At 36.7% G+C, this 23068-nt stretch overlaps 4 protein-coding genes across 5 annotated transcripts; 2 read left to right on the top strand and 2 right to left on the bottom strand.

The window, feature by feature from the left end:
• Positions 1 to 17: 17 nt before the first annotated feature.
• On the bottom strand, positions 18 to 9286 carry LOC108766012 (uncharacterized). The gene is made up of 3 exons (XM_018515028.1): positions 8665 to 9286; positions 918 to 1142; positions 18 to 585 (listed from the first exon to the last, which is right to left on the bottom strand). The coding sequence occupies exons 1-3, from the start codon at positions 8735 to 8737 to the stop codon at positions 404 to 406; spliced, it is 480 nt and encodes a 159-aa protein (XP_018370530.1). The 5' UTR covers positions 8738 to 9286; the 3' UTR covers positions 18 to 403.
• Positions 9287 to 10014: 728 nt separating this feature from the next.
• LOC108766013 (tetratricopeptide repeat protein 12) lies at positions 10015 to 13741 on the top strand. Its single transcript, XM_018515029.1, has 5 exons — positions 10015 to 10484; positions 12752 to 12844; positions 12906 to 13109; positions 13197 to 13589; positions 13664 to 13741. The coding sequence occupies exons 1-5, from the start codon at positions 10364 to 10366 to the stop codon at positions 13729 to 13731; spliced, it is 879 nt and encodes a 292-aa protein (XP_018370531.1). The 5' UTR covers positions 10015 to 10363; the 3' UTR covers positions 13732 to 13741.
• Positions 13742 to 13832: 91 nt separating this feature from the next.
• Positions 13833 to 16036, bottom strand: LOC108766009 (UPF0415 protein C7orf25 homolog). The gene is made up of 4 exons (XM_018515022.1): positions 15776 to 16036; positions 14705 to 15137; positions 14074 to 14600; positions 13833 to 13966 (listed from the first exon to the last, which is right to left on the bottom strand). Exons 1-4 carry the CDS (start codon positions 15929 to 15931, stop codon positions 13880 to 13882), a joined length of 1203 nt encoding a protein of 400 aa, XP_018370524.1. The 5' UTR covers positions 15932 to 16036; the 3' UTR covers positions 13833 to 13879.
• Positions 16037 to 16172: 136 nt separating this feature from the next.
• Positions 16173 to 22565, top strand: LOC108766008 (zinc finger protein 346). Of its 2 annotated transcripts, none has more exons than XM_018515021.1 (8): positions 16173 to 16546; positions 18938 to 19402; positions 20962 to 21035; positions 21184 to 21336; positions 21427 to 21521; positions 21690 to 22003; positions 22079 to 22144; positions 22230 to 22565. In XM_018515021.1, the coding sequence occupies exons 1-8, from the start codon at positions 16507 to 16509 to the stop codon at positions 22379 to 22381; spliced, it is 1359 nt and encodes a 452-aa protein (XP_018370523.1). In that variant the 5' UTR covers positions 16173 to 16506; the 3' UTR covers positions 22382 to 22565. The 2 variants fall into 2 exon arrangements, with proteins under 2 accessions (XP_018370523.1, XP_018370522.1); XM_018515020.1 differs by having other exon boundaries at positions 16175 to 16546; positions 22076 to 22144.
• Positions 22566 to 23068: the final 503 nt, after the last annotated feature.

Here is a 23068-nt window from a genome sequence, read left to right as displayed (position 1 = left end):
CATCTCAGCAGATCATAAAACGGTTGCAAAACTGTTGTGTTCTGCTAAACGCAGCCAATCTATCTTCGAATTAATGATAAAAGCATAATTACTCGCGCGAGTGCATCTTTACATTTGGCCTCGTAATTCATTTTTTTCTCCCGCCTCTTGTGCACCTAATAGATATATCCCTGCTGATACTTGCACGGAATTACGTGGTAACGATTCTTAAAGGAATCAAACAAGCGTCACCAACCGAATATATATATATGTGTGTGTATTCCCGTATCAAAGTCCACACTACAGCCTCGTAACTGTGTACATTCTATCAACACACAACCATACACTGCATCTATTCAAGTTTGATCGTTTGGTACGCGGCCTGTGCATCTCTATAATTCTCTCTTACATTTTATTTATCATTTTACGCTATCGGTGGATCATCGTCGTCATCGTCGTCTCTCGTGACTATGACATTGCCGTAACGATTGTGACGATACTGCCGAAATCGTTGTAGCCATTTGTATCGTCTCGCGCCGAAGTACAGTAGTACACCGACTACTATAAGGAAGGTGGGTATTAGCAGACCGGCGGCTACAGAGCTACCTAAATCAAATTGATTGAAAATTTAGTTCGCTGTTGACATTAACTACTGGTTAACTTTGAAGGTTGTTTTTTTCTTCCTGTTGTTTCTTTATCGTATCAGTGAACAAATAATAGGCAAGTTAAATAGTATTATCTAATCATGAGTTAAGACGCCATAAGGTGAGCGTAAGGCTGATTACATACATTCGGATATTGGATCTTATCTTCAAAAAATGATAAAAACGATAGTTCGAAGAACCAGTGTCCCTATTTTTTTTCCATGGTAAAGCTTACGATGAAGAACAAACAAACATTCAGCAGCGGATTACTGTGTTTTCCCGGTGTACACGTACCTCCTGACTCGGACCTCTGCTCTGGCTTGAGGGTGGTAACGTCGACATTTGCCATCGTGGATGTTGATACCCTAATGCATTCACCATCAACCAAATAAAAATCTCGTTGACAATCGCACATCTGTTTGCCATTGCTGGTTACACGGCACCTCTGATTTTTACCGCACTGCACGGTGAGATCCGAAATGTTACACGGTTTCAATGTGTGTGCATCGTCGTTGCTCTCTGAAAAGAATCGCCATCAATACTTTAATGGTAAATGAATCACCGAGTCGATTCAGAACGTCTAGCATTCTCTCAACTTGCATTCAGTAAACTCGCCAGATCTCCACTTAATATTGCAACGCATTGTTATAAGCATCGAACGAATTAAAAACAAAGTATTATTTTCGAAGGAACATTTATACGAAATATTTATAAAAACTTGCGGCAATTTCAAGAAATAATTACATTTATTGTTGAATATTTATGAGTATTATATTCTGTAATATACCAGTATGACAACATTGATATATCAGCGATATTAAAATAGTTCGGGAAATAAATATTTGCTGAGAAAACAACAAAGATATTACAAAAAAATAATAATTAATAGCACGAGTAGTCATGTTAAAACTGGGCGTAATCCAAAGTCAATAAAATTTCTGTATGCTTGTCTAGTCAATTAAAATATTTGCTGCCATTGTCTGATGGAACAATAAGAAATTCGCTTCGCTCCGCTCGTTCGTTGCTAAATAATGCTAATTCAATTCATAATCATATTAAAGCAACATAAATAATATACAAATATTGCATACCACTTCAAAATTATAATTGTTAAGATAACACTTAAATTTTAATCCAATTATAAACGTGACAATTTTGTGATAACAAATAAACAGGAAAAGAGAGTGAGACTTAAATTACATATTCTATTATTATACATTACATATTCTATTATTATTATAGATGACTCTCTGAGAATTTGAAAACAATTAATCATGCCGTCTATAAAAATAGTCATTGTTTCAGAACACAATAAAATATTATAAATAAATTCTGCATTAAATAAAGAGATTTCGTGAATTAAGCTGTCATTCGAAAGCTTTGTTCGAGACTTCCTGCAATCTTGAAGAGATAAAGTCACATAATTCAAGACAATACATGTACATCACATAAATATAAATCGATGATTACGTGCATCATGTGAGACTTAATCGAACGCGCTACGTTTCTTACCCGTTTCGTTATCGCCGTGTCGAACAATTCATTATCTCATCCAGAACAGAAGAGACACAAAGAGACACGAGGATGAATGGCATTTTCGTAACTCTATCGAGCCCGCGTGACGCATGATTGGCTGAATCAGTTAATAGAGATGAATTCGTTTTATCAACAGCATATATGAGGGGTTAACCGCACTGAGGCTGAGTCAAGCGTATTATGAGACTTATTTTTGATTTAAATAGCTGTTGTATTAATAGGTGTTATATTAATTCTATAACGTCGTCCTACGTGACTTCTCCCGTTGAAACATCACGGAAATGTACAAGTCATTACATAAATTGTCGTCAATAAAAAATAACGTGTGTTCATCATAAAAGAAATTTTATGTTGAAAAGAATTCCTCGTATATCAAGATTTTACCTTCGCGAATAAAATTAACATTACGCATCTCCGACTGTACGTACGGATTTTACAATGTCGACAATTTATGTCGCCCGATCGTAAAGCGCGTTGAATATAATCACGTAATTCAGACCAGCAGATTCGCCGTCGGTGTAAAATTTCAACGGTTTCAGTATTCCGAGATATCATGTTCGATCCATTTATTATATTCTCGCGGCATACAATACGGATCACTTTTCCGCGATAACGTCGTAAAATCGGATCGTTCAAGTGAACAAAGAGTCTGTTCATCTTCACTTTCATGAAGTCTCACAGCAGGCAATTCGCCGTTAAATCGTATCAGAATCGAAGGAGAATTCCATTCAAAAGGACATTCCTATCGCGAGTTAAGGTTGCAAAATACCATTCATCCTCGTGTCTCTTTGTGTCTCTTCTGTTCTGAATGAGATAATGAATTGTTCGACGGCGATAACGAGACGGATAAGAAACGTAGCGCGTTCGATTAAGTCTCACATGATGCACGTAATCATCGATTTATATTTATGTGATGTACATGTCGTATTGTCTTGGATTATCTTCTTCTCGATAATATAAAATCAAAATAATATCTATGAAGAGAATAAAAGGTATAAGCATCGCGAATAAACAATTGTACAGCAGGAATGATTTTATTAAAGTATCTAAAAATTTCACTAGATACAAATCTAAAAAGAATTAATAACAATAATAATAATAACTTTATCCAATGCAAATAATAAAGAGACATATCGAATAACATATACAATATATATATGCAATATAAATACAATACTAATTGCAGACAAAAGACGAGGCTGCAGCTAAATGCTGATTAAATTCCCTGAATAATATATTCACCAGTATAATTAATTAATTAATTAATATAAACAGTAAGCAGAAGATACAAATATCTGCAATATAAATTATACATTTGAAAATGAAGAATTAAACAGAAAAGAACTTTAGATTATCGAGATTTAATTATATGGATCAAACTGGTTACTGGAATAGCTAGAAGATTAAAAATTTGTTGTGGCGTTGTCAACGTTTAAACGTTCTACATAATTATTTTGATAATCCAATAAAATTATTTTCAGATCTATATCTAGCTAAATTTTTAGGTATGCCAGTAAAATCGTTCTTAATCTAACAATAAGATCGAAGCAGCTCTAAATAATTCTCGTCTGGATAATAATAGCGAATATATTATTATAAAATCTAGATAAATAAAAATGTTGCTTGTTACATAAAAGATGGCATTAAATTGACAAGAAGAAGAACCGTGACTGACATTTGCCGATATTTATAGTATATAGACAGCTGTCAGTACCTTGAATTATTGAAAAACATTGCAATCAATGAAATATTCTGATAACAACGACGCGAAATCGATGTAATTCCGCAAACTTTGTCTGTGTGAATAAAAGATATGTAATCGGTGCGCTGTTATCGCTACCGTGAATTTTAAATAATATCGATTGATACGGCAAAAGAATATGCTAAAAATGCGATAAAAAGTATAGAGCAGGTCCCGAGACACAGATTCAATATTCTCGGAGTGAAAACTTACATTATACGATGATACCCATAAAACTAAATGTTACTCGAAAAGAAAGCTACAGGAATATACTCTTCGCGTGTCTTCGCTCAATTTCGCATCGACTATCCAATTTCATCCGACCGAGTTTCGCCACATAAACGCGAATTCACCGAAAGATTTCACGTGTATGCGTAGTCCTTGCCGACTCTTTTTGTTTATTATTTATGAACTGAAAGAATATCCGTCTAATGCCCAATTTCTTCACTTCCAGACAGGGTTGGCAAAGGTCCACATTTTTTGGATAAAGTCCATGCCAGTGGTAAAAACCGGTATTTTCCGGAAAAAACCGGCAAAAAACCTGGTCTTTTCTATTAAAAATAATCAAATAAATATAGATTTAATTATTTTGAGTAAAAACACATTAAGAGGAAGACCCTGTATGGGCTTGCTTTGAATCTTGTACAGTTGACAACATTATTAAGCAGAAATGTATTGCTTGTGGAACATTAGTTAGTGGAAAAGCTCCACGACTGAAACAACATCTTCAAAAGTGTAGTAAGTTTGAAAAGAACGATGATGACAATTCAAGTAAAAGTGAATCAGACAGGAAGAGTGAAATGAATAAATTAAGTAAAAGAAGAGAGATGCATCGATACCAAATCACCTTCATGTTCTTATATTTTAAAGCAGCAGTTTTATAGTTTTTACCAGTTTATTATTCCAGTGGATAAACTCCGGACCGGTAAAATCCGGAATTTACCCTGGTTTTTTCCATCTACTGGATTTTTCCTGCCAACCCTGCTTCCAGATAAGTTACGGATAACCTTATCCAGGAGATATCTCCATTGTATTCTGGGAGATATCTCTTGGATAAAGTTATCTAGAGGTGAAGAAATTGGGCATAACACAGCGTAAGTCTTCACTTGGAATTTTCCGAAGTGTACTTTATACATAGAACATCCTTTTAAGAAAATTGGTTAGGGAAGAAGATGGAAGAAGAGATATGAGAGGAACGCATAAAACGTTGGTATATATATATCGAGAGTCTGGTATCGCCAAGTAAACTTATTTTCGACCCACGATTGTATACAAGGTGTTCCGTTTTATTAACTGTGTATATTATTCCGTTATCGTTATACGAATGCATGGACAACCCGCCACGTGCAGTACACGTGTAACTCTCCAATAAACAAATGTGCAATGAAAGTACGAGCGAAGTAGGTGTAGGTAATCGCGCGTTTTCTCGCCCACTGAGGATGCTAAAATACGCTCCGGAACGATATTCATGAGATATTCACATGCGAATACCGTTCTGCCGGTTTTCTTTTCGACGAATTCTTCGCGCGCGCGTGCTTATATAACCTGCCGGTTATTTAAATTAATATGGAGCCGTTTCAACGGTGGAACGGTGGGCATGAAGCTCGTAGGATCATCGAGCCGTCTCGTTTTCATTCGTGGTGCGGTACGATCGACATAGATATACGACCAATAAAAACAGACAGCGAATGAAACAACGTCAAACATCCACGTCGTTAAAGCCAATTACGACGAATACGTGCGACTGCGTACCGATAAATCGTTGCAGGTCGGAAAATCTCTACTGGCGAAAATAGTTTTTCGAGATAAACGGACCTCGTCGTCGACAAGTCACGGTACTCAGATATGTTTGTCTTTAAAAGAATAGATGGGATGACAACAGACATTCCAGATATAGTTTTTTTTAAACCTTGTCTGTAAAAAGAAAATACAACGTATTTCTCAGAGATACCCCAGAAGTTTTAAAATTCATTATCTTTATGAGTGTGGAAACGTTCAAAGTTAAGGTTTATATTTTTAGTATTAAGAAAAATTGCGCTAATTGATAACCAGCCCCGACTCCTATTGCCTGTAATATATTTTTTATGGTTTCATTAATTCTTTTAATTAAAGGAGTCCTTAAAAACTTATTAGTTTTTATTAATTTGTAATTTATCATTATTATCTTTATTCCATTTATCTTATAATGCTATAATTACTCTGAAAAAAAGTTTGGTAATAGCTACCGAGTGTTTGGTGAAATGCCAATAAGGTTTAGATGTTTTGTTTATATAATCAAAAATATTTAGGGAAAGTAAAAATTATTTTTGGCTATATTGATCAAACATTTAATTGACATCATTTTACTAAACATTCGGCAGCTATTATCAAACTCTTTTTCAGTGTAATGTTAACATAATACTCAATATAATATACAAATAACAATAACATAAAATTCAAATAAAAAATATAACTGCAGAATTAAACAATAAGCCGAAAACAAAAATTCAAAAGATTACAAATCAACTAATAAAACACAGGATTACGAGTTAAAGCACATTCTTTAATAATAAATTAATATATAATAAAATTCAAATGTACTAAACAAACATGAGAACATAATGTTAGATCAAAATGTGAGATCATAATGTTAGGTTTGTTTAATACATGAATTTTGTTATATATTAATTTAGTACTAAAAACCCTGCTTGTAACTCCTTGTTTCATTAGTCGGTTTATAAAATTAAATTGTTTGGGATGTTTTTGAATAGCGCTGACTTATCACTTGTATTCATATCTTTAAATCTACTTACTTAAAGATTAAGAATATAGAAATTCAAAAATGCTGTTTCCTTCAGGAATTTAAGAAACATTGGCAGTAAGAAAAAACCACCAAAAGCAATCAAGTAGAAATCTCAAAACGATGATACGAAATGCAAAAATAAATGTATCGTGACATTATTTTGTCAACTACGTGACCTTTCCAAAACTTTCAAAGTGAATCTTACTCTGAAGAATAAAGTGGAATTTAACTCTTAAAGATCGAAACTTGAGCTACTCTTTTTCAAGATTAGCTCAATTTTCATTCTTTAGAGTAAGATTCCATTCCAAAGAATTGAAAGAGTATATATAAGAGATAAAAATATCCAGCAGAAATTAATTAGCAACAAAAAGCACGTAATTCAACATTGCATAATAAACTGACAAGGCGTCAAATTAACAGACTAATTGCGTCACGGTTCGATTTCTACCCCGAAGCAATCGACGATTATGTCACGCAATAAAAAAAAAAAGGAAGTACATCGGTATGGATGCGCAGATCCATAAATCCGCGGTAAAATAAAAAATATGTCCTTAAAGAGGCATGTTTATCGCAAATGAGTTCCTCGCGCGCGCTTTGACGTCATAATTATCCGGGGAAAAACGGCGGGGTCCTAGCAACTAAGCATTTCAAATTTGCTTTCGCAATAAACTGAATGCAATGTAAAAATGCGAGAGACGATAAATCAGCGAGCGAAGAAAAATACTTCAATGGAAACGTCGAGACGCGAGGCGGATATATATATACATATGTGTATATATATATATATATACACATGTTTATTTGGCATTCAATAGACAGAGGCAATATGAAGAGTGATGTAATTTGTTCGTTATTTTAATGTGATTTTATTTGCAAAAAAATATGGTGATTGCGTCAATAGAGAAAGCGCGGGCGAAATTTCCATCGAGCTCCGTTTTTTCGGAGCAACTCGATACCTTTTAACTCGATCCTCGGTAGTATTGATGCATCAATTATTTGCATTTTTATCATATTGCGCATACAGTCGACAGATCGTACAACGTGATATTGTTCAACTATCGCCGGTAGTATTTCCTGCATTTCTGCGAAGCGCAAAAACCGTATCTCGTGCATAAAAATCACAATATTTAAAGATAAAATCGAATATAAAAGTAAAAATCAACGTCGATTATACTCTTTAAAACCTTTAGAGTGAATCTCACTAATAAAACCACACTCATACCGAAAAAACGCACCCGAGTGAAGAGAAAGTCGGAATGACTTTATTTAGACGTCATAAAAGTCAAAATGATGACTTTGTTATTACAAAATTTGACTATTTACTGACTGTTTATTGACGTTAAGAATCAAAATAAAGCCATTTTAACTTTCTATTGACTTTTATGTGTTCCTTAGATGAAGATTGAAAACCGAGCCACTCGTTTACTGAGACTGGCTCAATTTTCACTCCGTGAAATCTTACTCCGCTCCGAAGAATTTAGAGAGTACCCGGGATAAATTTCGGCGGAATATCTCTCGCCATGAAAAGCGCATTTTTGACGCATCGTTTTCGGCGTGGAATCGCCGGAAGTGCAGGAACGAGAGCGCACAAGGGTCACACGTGTTGCGGGTTGATCTGGTTGCTACGATTCCGCGTAGCAGCTGAGGGTGCTCAGAGACGACCCGTGATTTCGAGAAGGAACGACGGAGACGGAGGGATCGAGAGGCACAGAGAAAGAAAGAGAAGGAGAGAGAAAGAGCGGAAGAAGACCATTGTGGTTAAGCTGGGGTGACTGCGACGGCTCGCTCGGACGAACCAATTTCGCTCGGGCTTTAATTTACCAGCCAGACAGCGGGCCTGGCACGATATACTCTCTCTTTCTCTCTCTCTCTCTCTCTCTCTCTCTCACACACACACATTCTCTCTCTCGCTTCCTCTCTTTCTGCCTTGGCCGCTCCACGATGTATACTCTCGAGAATAAATCCAATGTGCGAATACTCACCTGCACGACCGAGCGTGGACAGAACGGCGAGAGTCGCCACGATGAGATAGCAGAAAACGTCGGTGCTCCGCATTTTCCTACAGCTTTCTTCCTGTCGTCTGCCTCGTTATGCCGTCGTGAACCCGCGCGCCTAACCCGCAATCACATAATAATAAACGTACGCGTCGGTTATTCAAAGGTCGCCCGCTCCGCACGCTCGTCTCTCGCGCGTCCCGCCTTCTCTGTCGCTCTCTCGCTCTCCCGCCGCGTCGTCGCCGCCGTCGGTCGTGTGTCGACTGTCGTCGTCCCCGTCGCCCGCCGTCGTTACCGGAGCCGGGAAAAGTAAAGAGCTTCGCCCTCGGAGCCTCCGCAGATCCACGTCTGGCCGGTACAACGGTCAACGGACGCGCGTCAGCGTCAGCCGGCGGCGCATCACAACGTTTCGTCGGCCGGCCGCCACCGCTTTTGACAGATAAATGCCACGCCGCCGCGCCGCCGAACGCGTTCAATCATCTGTTATTAAACGACCATTTGCAATTATCGAAGCCAATTGGACCGTCGAGAAGTCGCCCCCGTTACGGTCGAACGATCTCGCGCTCGAGACCTCGCGACTCTCGACCCTTCGATATCTCGAACCGGGCAGGACGAACTTTGCGGCAATTTCGAAATTTCTCTCTTCTTCGATCTATCTTTAGCGTTCATTAGACGTAAAATAAGGGTAAAATGCCACATTTTAAGTTTTTTTTTAGTCTGACTTTTTAGTTTTTTAATAATAATGTAAAAGTTTCTAGTTATAAGCCTATTTATAAGCCTAATATAGCTAAATTAAGCAAAATTTTTTATTTCTTGGTTTTGTGATTAGATTTATTACAATCTGATGATAATATAAAAATTGAGTAGGTAAAAACGTATAATTATCTTAAAAACCTTGTTTTACAAAAAGGAAAAAAAAGTATCGCTCAGAATTCTTAAAAGATTAATTTATTATTAATATATTTTTACATTACTCTGTTTGATAAAATATATAATGTAAATTTAATTGTATAAATGCTATTGTGTACAAAATGTAACCATAAAGATAAAATTTGTTTGAGGTGTTTTAACACCCCTGCCTACTTAAAAGTTAATACCCCAATACATGATGTGCGTAAATATACATACACACGTCTATGAATATTTTAAAAGCTTAAAAGCATTTTAGAAGCTTAACATTCCCTCTTTTATTTTTTAAAGCCGATAGAGGCTGTGGTCAAAGTCTCGCTATAAATGCTTTGAAGCATTTGATGGACCAATCGGAAGAAAGAATTTTACAAGTTGACTAATCAAAAAACGCTTTAAACCATTTGTAGCATCACATTTACCATCCCCAAAGAGAGACAGAAAGGGAGAGAGTTAGCCTCGCTTAAAATTAAAGCAACGTTGGTGCAATCTCGAGGAAAATGGAGGAAATTGTCACGTGACCGTGCAGTGACGTTTTCACGCATGCGTATGAAAAGTCCCGCCGGAAAAATCCACCTCGTAATCTAACATCTTCGTCTCAGCTCCATCTTCAATATTTCCATCCCCATCTTTGGCTTCGTGACGTGACGACGACAATGCACGACAACAGCGGCACGTGGTGTCATGGCGAACATAGTTGTTAGAAACACTGCTAACCGAATGCCCCACGTCGCCTGATCACGAGATCTCTGACTGGAAGAGTTGACTTAAAAGCGCAGCAATGAAGGAGGATTCCGTGCTGAGCTTCAAATGGCAGAGCTTCCCGTCGCACATGGTGGGCTCGCTCGACACTTGTTACGAGAAACAGCAATTCGTCGATCTCTCCCTGGCGTGTAAAGACGGTACAATTCTCAAATGTCACAAGATGGTACTGGCTAATTCGAGCTCCTTCTTCCGCCGATTGCTCCTGGCCAATGATCATCCACATCCGATGATCGTCCTGCATGACATCGAGGCAGACGATCTCAAGACTCTCGTGAATTTCATGTATTGTGGTGAAATACAGGTAGTTCAGAGCGAGGTTAGGAGACTGTTAAAACTCGCCGAAACTCTGGAGGTCACTGGACTTCGTCACATCCCACCATCGCTGCTGTCTGAAGGTTCCAACAACAAGGAGCACGACGTGTTGAAGAAGACGACGACGGTGTCGCGATTGAAGCTGGAGGAAGCCAAGAACTCACCTGGTAGAAGCAGCGTCAGCTCAGAACATGAGACGAGCACACAGAGCACGAAAACACAGAGTAAAACGACTCCACAGACGAGGTTTGTTCCAAAGACGAATCCTTACAAAACTACAGCCAAAGTTCCTCAGGAAACGCCGAAGAACGAAGAGATTAATATAAGCGAGTTGTGTCAACGGCTAGAGACTAGCAATTCCGGTATCAGTATTATAGACATTAACGAGCCAAGTACAAGTAGAGGAGTGCGAAGAGTGTCTCCAATGCGAAAGAGAAAAGATTTTCCGACGCATCCCGAGATCAGTTGGCAAACTGTATTATCCACAATAAACAAACCCTTATCTTTTCAGAAAGTGCGTTGTATTATGGACGAAGTGGAAATTACAGCGAGAAAGCCATCTACTTCTGTGTCAGACAATAAAATAAACGAACCTTTAGATAGAAGAAAAGTTAAAAAACATTCGAGTGAAGATAACAATTTAAGTACAGTTTACATAAAGGACGAAATCGACATATCTTCCGACATGGAAGAAGATGTTGACATGGATCCTTTAGAAGTTGATGAAATTGACAATGATAATTCGGAAAGCAGTAAAACCACGCAACAGTTTTATTCTCAGATATTGGTCCATTCATTAAATAAGAACACTCATCATAAAGAGTTTCCACCTAGAAAAGATTCAAACAGTTAATGTGATTAAGATTCATCAATCGATAAAGAAATGTACATAAGTATTGTTGCATGTTCTCACATATTACACTTTGATATTCATATACATGATATTTGAAGTTTCAGACTGCTATATATACAGTAATTAATCATCGTTTCCTCAATGTTTACGTTGCATGATATTGCTGTTTTATAATAAAGCTGTGCAATTCCTAACTTATTTTAAAATCTATGTGTACGATTAAAATTATTCTTTAATATAAATTTTATTTATGCAATAATTTAATTGATAATAGATACATTATGACTGAGTTGTTTCACCTTTTGATAAATTTCAACTCACTCGTCTCTCGCTCTCGTCGTCTCTGTCTTTCGCTCTTTCTTTTATTCATTAAATAAATTTTCACAAAGTTGTCAATTTATCCGAAGGTGGAATAACTATCCCTTAGATTTATATATACATAATATAACAGACTGCTTTCTTTTTAAGAAACATAAATCCACTCAAATTAACACTCGCAGAACAATTTGTCACAATTAATGGACCACCATATATGCAGTGTGTGAATTTTTAATACCTAACTTTACAAAATTTATAACGAAGGCCGGAGTATAGACCTTCGTTTATTGTATGTATAATATACAAGAAAGTGAACTAATAAAAATTTTCCATTTCTTTTCTTTCTATGAAATAAAAAATTCTGATTAGCTGATTCTATTATGCATTATGCATTATGCAAGATTTTGTGCTCCCGCATTTAGTTTCAAATTTTTCAAACGGTGCTTTCCAAATTATTGGTGTTTTCCAGCAAGAGACATACACTGTTAAAAAAACAGAATTAGAAATAATTAGCTGCGTTCAGCAGAGAAAGCAGTTTTGCAACTGTTGTAAAATTCTTTAATATGATTGGTCTTGTCCTTAGAATGAGCTGATTTGCGGATGCGTTCTGATATCACTCAAAATGACATTTGAACACACTTCACTCTCCTCGCCAACAGAGTCGAAAAGTGTGATTGAATTTAAAATTATAAATAAATAGAAAACGACGTGTGTTGACTTATGTCAAAAGTGTCAATTAAAGAGAAAGCAGCCATAGTAGATATGTAGCGTAACAAACCATAGCAACTCTGTTATATAGCGGTTTCCTTGGAAGCAAACTTCTCCTTATAGCGTATACGAAAGGTTTTTGCAATTGTTCCTACGATTTTACATAAAAAATGAATATGAATATGAAGAATAAAGTAAATTGTGATAAAACAGAACAGGCAAATGATATTGTTAATAAATTAAACCCTGATAGACATGTAACAGAAGAAGAGTTTCAAAATTTCATGCATCGTGTCACTGAAGTGGGTGAGTATGACACGCGATTATATTGCAAATTTACTTGTATCAATAAAATTTTTCATTCAAGAAAAAATCGTAAAGAAATTAGCATCTTCCGATCAACAAGAGCAAGAATGCGGGAAAAAGTTAGCCGATGAAATGTTAAAACAAGGTGTTCAAAAAGAAGTCTATGGAGATGGCGAGGTAAAAGTTAAAACTGATCGATCAGTAATTAATAAATATCCGTCAAAGGAACATGATTCAAACAATGATCCGAACCAAATGGCGCGAGGTACATTTATACATTTATTGTATTATGCTATTTTATCTATTCGGCGAGAAGTAATAAATTATAAATTGACGCGATTTATATAAACAGAGGCATTCATGAAGAGTGTGGAAAACGACGCTAAAAAACGAGCTGAAGAACGCAAGATTAAAAATGAACGGGCAGAAACGTTAAAGAGAATTGCGAACGGTGCATTTAAAGAAGGCGATTACGAGAAGGCCGTGACTTATTATAGCAAAGCATTGGAACACCGTAAAGACTCTTCTGTATTATGGAATAATCGCGCGTTATCATATATGAATCTTGGATTATTCGAAAAAGCTTTGCACGACTGCGAGTGGACGTTAAAACTGAATGACTCAAATTTAAAAGCTCTTTTGTATAGCGCTAAATGTTATATGTATCTCAGAAATAGGGAAAAGAGTAAAGAATGTATACGGATGGCCAAAGAAAAGAATCCTCATTTCAACAAATTTATCGATGGTATTATTAAATATTTTAATCTTACACACACATCGCCTTTTTTATGTAATAACAATTTATTTTATATTTTGCAGAATTTCAAGAAAATATAGAGCTTCAATTTAACAAATCCAACGCTCAAATAATCAATGATGAAATATAGTAGCTTCTTTCTCCGGAGAAATAACATAATCTTATATAATACATCATCTTATATAATACATATAAATTAATATAATAAATTAACAATATAAAAATGCTTAGTATCAGTATATATTTTCTTTGTGATTGCCTAGATATTCTGAATAATATCAAGATTGCTCTATATTTGTTGCATTACCTTCTTTAACTTCTGATAGAGATCGTGGTTCGTGTAAAAAAACTGTACACTCAATGCCCTAAAAAAATAAAATATAATATTATTCACACACACACACACACACACACACATTATCAGTGATATAAACCTGACAGTAAAACAATTTTATATGCTGAATATAATTACCTGCATGCGCGCCGCTCTTACAAATCCTTCATTAGCAGAAACTGTAATGCTTTTCATACTTTCGCCCGTTGCAAAAATCAGTCGCGATCGATCTTTAATTTTACCGCCTAAGCGGAGTTCCATAATTCGTCCAGTGGTAACATCGTCAACGATTCGAACTTTCTTTAACAATTCTTGAGCACGCTGCGTTTCATTCGGACCACCGATAACATCGATGATATTCATAAAATTGTTATATGCTGTCTGGCAGATTATAAGTTCTTTGTCCCGAAACAAATTTTCTAGAATCGGTTTTATGGGACGTTTCCTTTCCATTTCTGCTTGTTGCGTAAGTAATGGCTCCCGATAAACGTAATTATCATATCCATTAGCCATATTCGTAACGTAAGCCAAAAGCGCCGATACATCGAGATTCAGGAATCTGATTTCGGTTGACAGAACAGACGTATTTAACGACCGTAAATCCATATTCAAATCTTTTTTGGAATCGCTTGTAGATCCTTTGGACAAATCCAGTTCATCTTGTTCTACCTCCAAAAAACAAAAAGAGAACAATAAATATACATGAAATTATTTTCACATAATATAGTTGATTTTCTTTGAATATTTATCAGAGATAAATTGTACTGACTGTTCAAGTTTTCGTCGTTTGTATCTATTCTATCTCCTTCCACTATGATGCCCATTTGCTCCAATTGCAAGGCCAGCGGAACCTCTACGCCGTAAGCAAAATGAAATATCACATCTGGTGGTCTGTAGTGATGAAGATGATACTTGCTACATACAAGGTACGAATTGGCTTGGTCCAGAACAGATTTCTGTCCATATTCTCCATTGCCGAGAGATATCAGAGTTAATGCTCTAGCGTTTCTTGCTATAACCTTCACCCACGAAGCGCCACTATTACATACTATATCAACCTCCAGACGTGATTTCTGATACTTGAAGGGTCTCATAACGCTGATGGGATCCTTTGCACAAGATAGTCGAGCCACCATAGCATCGAGATGAGTCAGATTCGAGCTCTGGAGATGTTTCTTCTTCAAGTTTCCTGTATATTGTACCTTTGTAAAAAAAGCATCAAGTTATTAATCCGTTAATTCAACCGGTATGCTAAAAATCTATTCTACCAGATAGAAAAGAATTAATTCTCAACTGTAAAACTTTTGCACCAGATCACGATAGATTCATCCAAGATACATGCTTTCCAGACACAAGAGATCTCAAGAAGATTCAAGAGATCTGTTCTTTTTAGCTGAATATGTTCATACAACATAGTTCATCTATTCTGTTTTTCTTTCTAGTGAAAAGAAAAAGAGGAAAGTTGAACCGTGCAAGAAGTTCAACTAAAAATATCAGGCCTAAGCCTGATTCTATCAATGTAAAGTTAACTTAACCTCAGCTTAACTTACTGTTTATCTTCTCTAAGATTAATATAATTCTAATTAAGAAAAGATAAACCGAACAGTGAGTTAAACCGAAATTAAAAGAATAATTAATTCTTAGGATTAAAAAGATTCCACCAATATAAGCTTTTTCTAAATCTTAAAATTAAAATTTCATGATCATTTTTATCTTTGTTTAACATTGCCAAATAATAAGGATGTTCACTTGTGATAGCTGTGTCTTTAATTGCTAGAAAGCACTCATACTCCCCCCCTATTATTATCTGTACATGAAATTTAATTAGTATCTCTTTTACCTTCTCCAAAAATTTTATCTCTTGCTGAATCTTCCGTATCAGTTTATCAATCCCGTCGATCTTGTCCATGAGCTTCAACCTCTTGACCATGCTGTGACCACTGGCGATTTTCTCCTCGAGACACTGAAGCAACTCGTCACCTATCTCGTCTTCCATCGTCGCGACGAACTGGTGAACTCGTGGACGGTTAACCGTACCAGCAAAATCAACAAAATGGAACCTTTTTCACAACGATCATACGGGCAGTCGGAGCGTCGGAGCACTTGGAACTCGAAGACCACGAAGTTGGAGGTTGGAGTAGTCCATGGAGTAGTCCCGATGACTCTAGTCTGATCGGTCTGATCGGTCCCGCGCGACATGCGTGATGCGTGCAGCCATCTTGCGCCGTGGGTCAATATCACGCGTTCGCGTAATGTCGTCGGCTTGTGTCAAACTCGCCTGAATTTAACCTCACCAAACTTTTTGCTCCGGACAAGCGACAGTCGATGTCGACGTGCGAGCCACAGTGTGTCCGGTGTGACGTTACGTTCCGTTACGCGACGAGAAACGGTGACGAGCACGAGACGACGACGACAGCCGATACAACGACAACGACGACGACGAGGAGGAGGTCGACAAAACCGTGGCGCGGAATCGCGACATCCACGTGAGTCGTAGCGAGGATTCTCCGTCGAGCTGTGCTCAATAGAAACGAGTATCGTTTGAGTAGAAATCTTCGCCGAGGCAGGAAAATGTCCAGCGCCAAACTTATTGAGAATCCAGAAGTGCCGGGTGAGTCATCCTCGAGACGATCCTTTTTCTTCCCCTTTTCCCTCGCCTCGATACCTATTCGACTCATCCGCTTTGCAATAACGTGCATCTGTAAAACGACAACGCGGAGCTTAATGCCAAGGGTAAAAGAAGGAATTAATCCTGACGGAGAGGTTGCCGGGGATGTTTTGTCGATTCTCGGAACGCTCCGTAGGTTTGAAAGATTATCTCAATTAGCGCACGATCTGTTGTAATCGGCATTATTTGAAGCTCCGAAATCGTCGGATCGTGACTCGCCGGACGAGACAATTATCATGTATGTGTGTATTACGTTGACGAGTAAATTGCGAGCACCGCACGTTGAAGAGTACATGGGTCACGCAATGTACATGCGAGCGCTTAATGCTACGTTATAACAATATAACAGATCTAATCTACGACTCTCACTCGGTTTTCCGTTTCGCTCGAACAAAATATGTACTTACGATTGTTTTGTTGATTTTGTAAAAGTCGATTGACATTTCAGAGCATGTTTTTGTAAAAAAAAAACTGAAGGTAATGTCAAATGCAAATATATAAATATGGAACAAAGTCACAATAGCTTATACTTGAAGTTAAAGTATAATATTATAATGTCTGAAATTGTGTAATTATTTTATTAATTGTGGAATATGTCAATTCTGAATAAATGAAAACACTTGATTCCCTCAAACTGAAATATTCCAAAAGCAAATACAATCAACATTTTTTGCCTATCATCATTAGTTTGCACTTGTATACTGATTATATAATCAGCATAAAATGGTATAATATCTATTTCTACTATAGATTGAACTTTAATCTCGGTTGATTTAACCTACTCTCTATATTTTTCTAGCTTTAAGAATTAGAAAAAAATTAATAAGTTAAACTGAAATTAAAGTTAATCTATATTAATAAAGAAATGAGTCTAAGGCCCATGTTACATTATGCACTGGGGATTAAAATTTTAAATTAGAATTCGTTCAGGTTGGTTAAATTCTAATTTTCTATTTACAATCCTTAGTCTCTAATGCATAGTATAATGCGAATTTAAGTCTGTCTATATGGCCAGTATTCATACCCTGATAAAAATTTTTCTCCAAATTTTTCATATAAGTTTGTAGAATTTTTACATAAATTTCAAAATTTTTCAAAATTTCTGAATACGATTTATATCTTTCTAAAAAATTGCTACAATTTTTTATACAAATTGGAAACCTTTCAAAATGCTGAGAAACACTATATAAGAATAAAAGAATAAAAAACTTTAAAAAAGTTTAAGATATATTTTTAGAAATTATAGAATAAGAAATCTGAATATTTTATAATTCATGTATATGAAAAGTTCTAAGAAAAGAGATAGACTTTCTCTATATTTCTGAAAAATGTTCAAAAATTTAAGAAAATTTTTACCAGAGAATCGATTTTTATATTAAGATCATTTAAGTACAATCTTAAGATATCACGAGACCAATTACAAAACCATATTAGCATCTCAATGTGTTACTTGTGATAAGAACTTATCTTGCAATGAAAACTGATTATGAATACTATGTGAGTAATACCGGAGACACAGAGTCACTACGTATAACGGATGTTAAAATAAATTACGTCAGCACTGCGGCGCAAACGTGCGATAAGCTAAATATGTATCGCTGTCTGGGCGTGAGATGTACTATCGCATAATGTCGTAGGTCTTTGTATCAGCCAGCCGCGCGAATTAACGCGACGCTTAATATAGCGTGTGCGTGCAATTAAACGCGATTCCTCTGTAAATTGTAAGAGCGCGATAGGCATCTCGTTTTAACAGCGCCGTCTGACTTATCTATACGTTTCTCACCGAAAGCGAATTATCAGTCCGCGATAATTATCACGATCGTAAATCTCATAAGCCGCGGCGCTGTGAAGTTTTGACGAATCGGTAGGCTTTTGATGGTAAGAATAATACACTGTTGTAAATCCGAACGCTAATAAACTTGTCCAACACCATTGACGAAAGTTAAAGAAACTCTTTTTAAGCTCTCCCTTTGTTCGTCACTTCACAATACTTTACCGTTAAGTTGTAAAAATTGTACGAGTTGACAAAAATAAGTATAGACATGACAATAATTCAAAGTACAAACATACGTATCGCTGCATAATTATCTCACCATGCTGTAGATCCAAAAAGTTTTTTCTCCTATATATAGAATAACAATGACGTGATAAATTACGGCAGTAAAACTGCGGGGTGTCGCATGATTTATAAGTTTCGACTTTTTTACAAATTCCTGTGTGTCCTAAAATGAGAAAAATATGGTACCACTGTACCGGTTGAAGATCCCTTTCTTTCCCTTTTGTAAACACAAAAATGACTTAGAACCTTTGGTTTATCATCTTTTCTCGCAACAGGACTCGAAACTTATCTGCCACCACCTCCACCACCGCCGCCGCCGCCGCCACCACCGCCTCCCCCGCCCCCGCCACCGCTGTCTTCTGCAAACAAATCCTTGAACAGCAATGCACAATCAACAACGACGCAACAGCAACGACCGGCGGTGAATGAGAACATGATGGCAGTCGCCCCGGTGGCGATCGCGACTGATGGGACGTTCCCGAACTCTATGCCACCGAATCCGTACATGCTACATCCAACAATGCATCCGCAAACTCCCGGACAGCAGCCAACCCAGCCCCCTTGGTGGATACCGAGCGATAATGATACTTCAGAACTTTATACTCCGTGGTACGATCCGACTTACAAGGGTTCACCTGCTGCACCAGTAGCATCGCCCGCGGCGACCGCAGTAGGAAAGAACAAGAACAAGAACTTTTACAAACGTAAAAACGAGTTTATAGATCCAGCACAGGACGCAGGTATTTAGAAAATTTTTTTAATTGAAAATAATGGAAAACAGATTATTAATATATTTTTCTGGCAGATTCCTGAATTTCCATTCCCAACATCCGGTCTGTTATAAGAGAGGGATTATATATGGTATCATAGATAAAATAGTTCGCTTATGCCACCCAACTTTTCAACAAAAGAATTTGATTGATGCTGTTAATATTTTTTTAAATAACGGGTACCCCCCTCTTCAATTTATTTTTTCAACAATCCAGAATAGATTAAAATATCATTTTAATAATATTAATGTGAACAATAATAATTCTGCTTTAGAAAAATTTTTTGCTATTCCGTTCGTTGATTCTGTTTCTGAGAAATTCGAACCTATAGCTAATGTTGATTGCAAATTGGCATACACCATTCCCAATACACTTAAGGAATACATAAAAAGGGGAAAGGATAAATTAGAACATACACAGAACCAAAATGTAGTTTATAAAATATCTTGTGAAAATTGTGAAGCAAGCTATGTAGGCCAAACGAAGAGACAATTAAAAACAAGAGTACATGAACATGTTTCTGACATTAACAAATTATCAAAATCTTCATTTGTAATAACGAATCACAGAATTGAAACGAATCACGATTTTAAATGGAATAGCGTAAAAATATTAGATATAGAATCTTCTTATATAGAAAAAGATTAATTTCTGAGATGGTTCACATTAAGAAGCAAACACACGATATAAACAGACAAACGGATACAAAGTCATTGCCTGACACATACTAACATGATACATTCCCTTTCCATTTCTTAATTTTGTCACGTTTTTCTTGTCCTCTCCTGACATTCTGCCATTACATTACATTATTTGACTTGATCAAGAGTATGTCGGATACATCAGTGCAAAATATTTTAAAGTTACAACATTACAACGCAAAATTATAACACATTTCTGGATTTTTTACATCTCACTAACGCATTATTGGATTTTTTTATATTTCACCGACGCATTATTGTAAATTATATTTATGTTTCACCGACAAGGTAAATGACTTTGTGTAACACATTATAGACAATATTCTTTATTTATTTATATATAACCTTAGATTTCAAGTTTTTAATTATTCTTTCTCAGATACGATTTCATTCGCAACTTAGATTAAAATATCAAATGAACAACTTACGCTTTTTATTTCAACGACAAGATTACTCTTGCGATTTTATGAAATGTTATTATTTAATCATATTCATTTTTATTTAAGATGTTGTAACTGTAATTAAAGATTAAGGATATTTTTTATAAAGACAAAAATTTGCTGGCAATTTAACGAATTGTTATAGTTATGGTTTTTTCATTTATTTAACATTGTATAGTTGTACTTTTATTTATGATTTACCTTTGTAACATTGAAAATGACCCGATCGGAGTCGAAACGTTTGTTAACTTTATGATTCTAATTTAATTAAATTTGTTTGTTTAAATATTGGTTCTATGCCCTTTTTTTAATTGTCATATTGTTTTATGCATACGGAACCTTATAATTACTTATATTAATATATAATTTCTGTGTATATATTTCTCAGAGAAAGTGGCGAGCGCGCAAAGGGAACTATCGGCATTAATGAAACCACTCAAATGTGATCTGTGCAATGCAGTCGTAAGGCCCAGCTAATCATAATTGAATAATTAGAGAGTTTTCTTCGTTTAAATTTAGTTTTATTTCGAGACTAATTCTGTGATCGTAGATCTCGTGTCGATAAAATTATTAACATTGTATATCGACGAAGCAATATCGTACTTTGCAGATGAACTCCACGTTACAAGCGAAACTACACTATGACGGCAAGCCGCATCAGAAAAAAGTATCGATGTTTCTCAATCAGAGCGTTAAAAAACAGAAAACGGAAGACGGCCAAGTGAGCAGTACGACCAATAACGACTGGCAAAACTACTGTGATGTAAGAGGCCTACAATGTTTCGTCTACAGTTATGTATTTACATACGTAAATCGTATATTAATGTACCTCGCATACAATCTACATTGCTAGATATGCAAAACATGGTTTACGTCGCAAACTGACGCCACGCAACACTACGCGGGCAAAAAGCACATTAGGGCGGCGAATGGCGGGCCTCGCGCGAGGTATGAAGCTGCATTGAAGCTCTGTAATAATACTTAACAATCCGGTAGCTTAATAATTTATTTATTTTACTTTATTTTAATTTATTTTTACTCAATAACTCGCGTAATAAACGTAACGATTGAGTTAAATTACTCTTGTCGTGATAATAAGACAGTTGCAACCCACAGGCCATCAAAGAAGCTGCCAACTCAGAACCAGTACAGTCAGGTGGATTCGACAGGTCGCTTCGGAATTGGAACGGCCTTTCAAACTGACGTGCAATCCGCCCCAGCTGCGACACCGATTGTATCTGACGGTATAGCCAGTGTGCCGAATCCAGCTGCGGTACCATCAATGTACACGTCACCACCGTACCCTACGCCATTGCGCTGCGACTTATGCCAAGTTTCAGCCAATCGTCAGGATCAATTGGAGACACACAAACGCGGAGCCCGACATTTGAGAATGCTCAGACTCAACGGACTCCCCATACCTGAACCCAGTAAGTCAATAAGATAAACGTCATATTTATATGTATATATGTCGCTCATTAATTTTTCACGTTTTGTTTCAGCAGCTGAAAATGAGAACGCGTCTAACGTCTCGGAACCTATAGATTATTCTATTTATCGGACACCATCAGGTAAAAAATCGTTACGGTATATAAAAATTAGGAAAGAAACATCGTTTTATGACTAACGCTGATGCAATGACTTTTCGTTTCATAGGACAGTATTACTGCGCACCATGCAATGTATCGTTAAACTCGGAGACCACGTTCGCTCAGCACGTCGAAAGCAAGAAACACAAAAATCAAGCTAACCCAAAGTCACCGAACGCCGTGGTGGCGGCAAAGAAAGCCAGATTCAAGAAAAAATAAAACCTTGACGATGATATTGCTTTCTAATACAATGCACAGCGTTTCAACTGTTTTTGTTGTTTGTCCAACTTTGAACCTTGCATTCGTTATCACGTGTACGCGCTTTGTCCGTTACGATTGTACAAAGAGATACACAATATTCATTTTGAGTTAAGTGTAATAAATTCTGCTTTATTTGACACTGGAATAAAATTGCGTGACTGCATCTCTCGATACACGTGACTCCCAAGTCATCGTACTCTGGCGAATTTAATTAGACTGCGGACGGCCGAATATTGCGAATTAACGCAAAGTTAGATCGAGCGTCTGATGGGTGCGACTGATGGGAAACATAAGTCTGTTAGTTACGCGAGGCGAGTATTTAAATTAAATGCCGATTAACTCTAGATTAAATTTGCAGTAAGTCGAGCGTGGTGATTTAGACGGCAGCTCATTAAAGCGCGTCTCGGCGCCGCAACTAATCGCCTTCCACATTTATTCAATTACTGAGATCATTAACTCGAACCATGCGACAGCGTCGCGAGATTCGCGAGATCCTTCGTGCGAAGATGCGTGTATACAACGTGAAATTTATGCATCATTCGATCTCCGTCTCGCTTTCTCTCTCTCTCTCTTTCTCTTTCGTGACATTCCGTCTCGCGGTTTATGGACGAGCGAACGAGCTGAATTCTCGTTTCTATTAATTAC

This window comes from Trachymyrmex cornetzi, unplaced genomic scaffold, assembly GCF_001594075.2.
Source record: "Trachymyrmex cornetzi isolate Tcor2-1 unplaced genomic scaffold, Tcor1.1 scaffold56, whole genome shotgun sequence".
Lineage (NCBI taxonomy): Eukaryota > Metazoa > Arthropoda > Insecta > Hymenoptera > Formicidae > Trachymyrmex > Trachymyrmex cornetzi.
The sequence above is the reverse complement of the archived record's forward strand: the minus strand, read 5'-3'. Positions and strand labels throughout refer to the sequence as shown.